Source organism: Lathyrus oleraceus, chromosome 2 (assembly GCF_024323335.1).
Source record: "Lathyrus oleraceus cultivar Zhongwan6 chromosome 2, CAAS_Psat_ZW6_1.0, whole genome shotgun sequence".
NCBI lineage: Eukaryota > Viridiplantae > Streptophyta > Magnoliopsida > Fabales > Fabaceae > Lathyrus > Lathyrus oleraceus.
In genome coordinates, this window is record NC_066580.1 from 374,991,641 (window position 1) to 374,993,158 (window position 1,518).

Consider the following 1,518-nt stretch of genomic DNA (forward strand, 5'->3'; position numbering starts at 1 on the left):
TACCCATTAAAATTGAGAAACTTTCAATAATGTCCATTTTTTGTCTCATTGAAATGGTTCAATAATGTCCATTTTTTCCGTGTAGTTTGTTAAAAGCTAAATATACGGTTCCTTTGGATTAAGACCAAAAAGTAAACAAATATTAACAAATAATACAAACTAAAAACATTCAATAATGTCCATTTTTTCCGTGTAGTTTGTTAAAAGCTAAATATTCTTTATCATAAAAAAACACCCATAATTGATACAATAATATTCTTAATCAACATGACATTCAAAACTAATAAAAAAAACGTTAATAAGCTATAATCAAAGAACATAACAATCAAACCTAATTTAAAAAACCGCATCAAAACAATAATCAATCTCATTGAAATGGTGGCACAACCCATATAGGAGGTGACATAGCTTTGAAGTAAGATTTGTAATGACAATGAAGGTCGAAACTTTCCCATTTAACATTATAGATTCCTAAATCAAAAGGACCTTCAGGATAAGGATTAGGTTCATCGTCAAAATAATTATCAGAATAATAGATTAAATCTTTTTGTAAAGAATTTGAGAAATATGAAGCTGATATAGACGTTGAATCACCGTCACCCACAAATAAAATATTATCTCCCAAACTCTCAAGTTTCAACAAATGAATAAGCTTCTCACCTTTATCGTCTAATACCAATTTAAATACATGGAAATTTTTAGTACCTTTGTTTATATTGTCTTCCTCTCTAGTTATAAACCTTCTTACCATCCACAACTCTCCCTCCAAAGATTTCACTAGATAAGTTAGAGGAGAATAAATTTCATCTTCACTTGTTTCTAAAACAACATTTGGATTTCTTCTTTCCCTACCAAAAATGTCATGAGGATCACTTGAATAACAAAGTTCAAAAGAGACAATTTTTTCCAACGATCTACCGCGTAAACCAAACCCTTGTAGAATGTAATATCAATGAAACCAAAATGGTCGTTTTCTTGGATGTATGTCCAAACCTCTTGTCCAGCTTTGATAAAAGCTAAAACACCACGATTAGTATAAATTGCTGCAACAACATAATCATCTGGACTTGTAATAGGGTCCACAGACAAAGTAACCTTATGAATGTTAAATTCGCAGTCTTTATATTGCATATAAATATCAATCCATGGTAAAATAATAGGAGCTACATCTTTAAAAGGATTCACCCATGTTATGATATTATCTGCATCCACTGTTGCAAGCCATCCATAGCTTGAGCCACAACATCTCTTTTTGTTAAGCATCGTCAACTCAAAGGGATACACTCTATTTGCTACAACACTATACAATTTTCGCTTCTCTGCGCTCTTCTCTGAAGGGATCATTAGCATAGGCAGCATATTACTTCTAAATTGGATGTTGTAGTGATGATTAAGCTTTGAAACTGAGTGCCAATTTTTGCAGACAGAACCAAACCAAATGTGATAGGTTGGTTCTATTGACTTCTCAAGAATCAAATTCAGAGCAAGGGAATCTAAGTTTGCCCAATCTCGCTTCAT

General features: G+C 32.1%; 1 protein-coding gene across 1 annotated transcript; it reads right to left on the minus strand.

Moving 5' to 3' along the window:
- Positions 1 to 367: 367 nt before the first annotated feature.
- Positions 368 to 1,518, minus strand: LOC127123322 (uncharacterized). The gene is made up of 2 exons (XM_051053552.1): positions 874 to 1,518; positions 368 to 763 (listed from the first exon to the last, which is right to left on the minus strand). Exons 1-2 carry the CDS (start codon positions 1,516 to 1,518, stop codon positions 368 to 370), a joined length of 1,041 nt encoding a protein of 346 aa, XP_050909509.1.

What these genes read in the sequence shown, in the direction of transcription:
- LOC127123322 (XM_051053552.1), bottom strand. Translation starts at nt 1,518, where the DNA reads ATGAAGCGAGATTGGGCAAACTTAGATTCCCTTGCTCTGAATTTGATT. An exon ending in TTTTGAACTTTGTTATTCAA is followed by an intron (nt 764 to 873) that starts GTGATCCTCATG and finishes AAATCTTTGGAG; the next exon opens with GGAGAGTTGTGGATGGTAAG.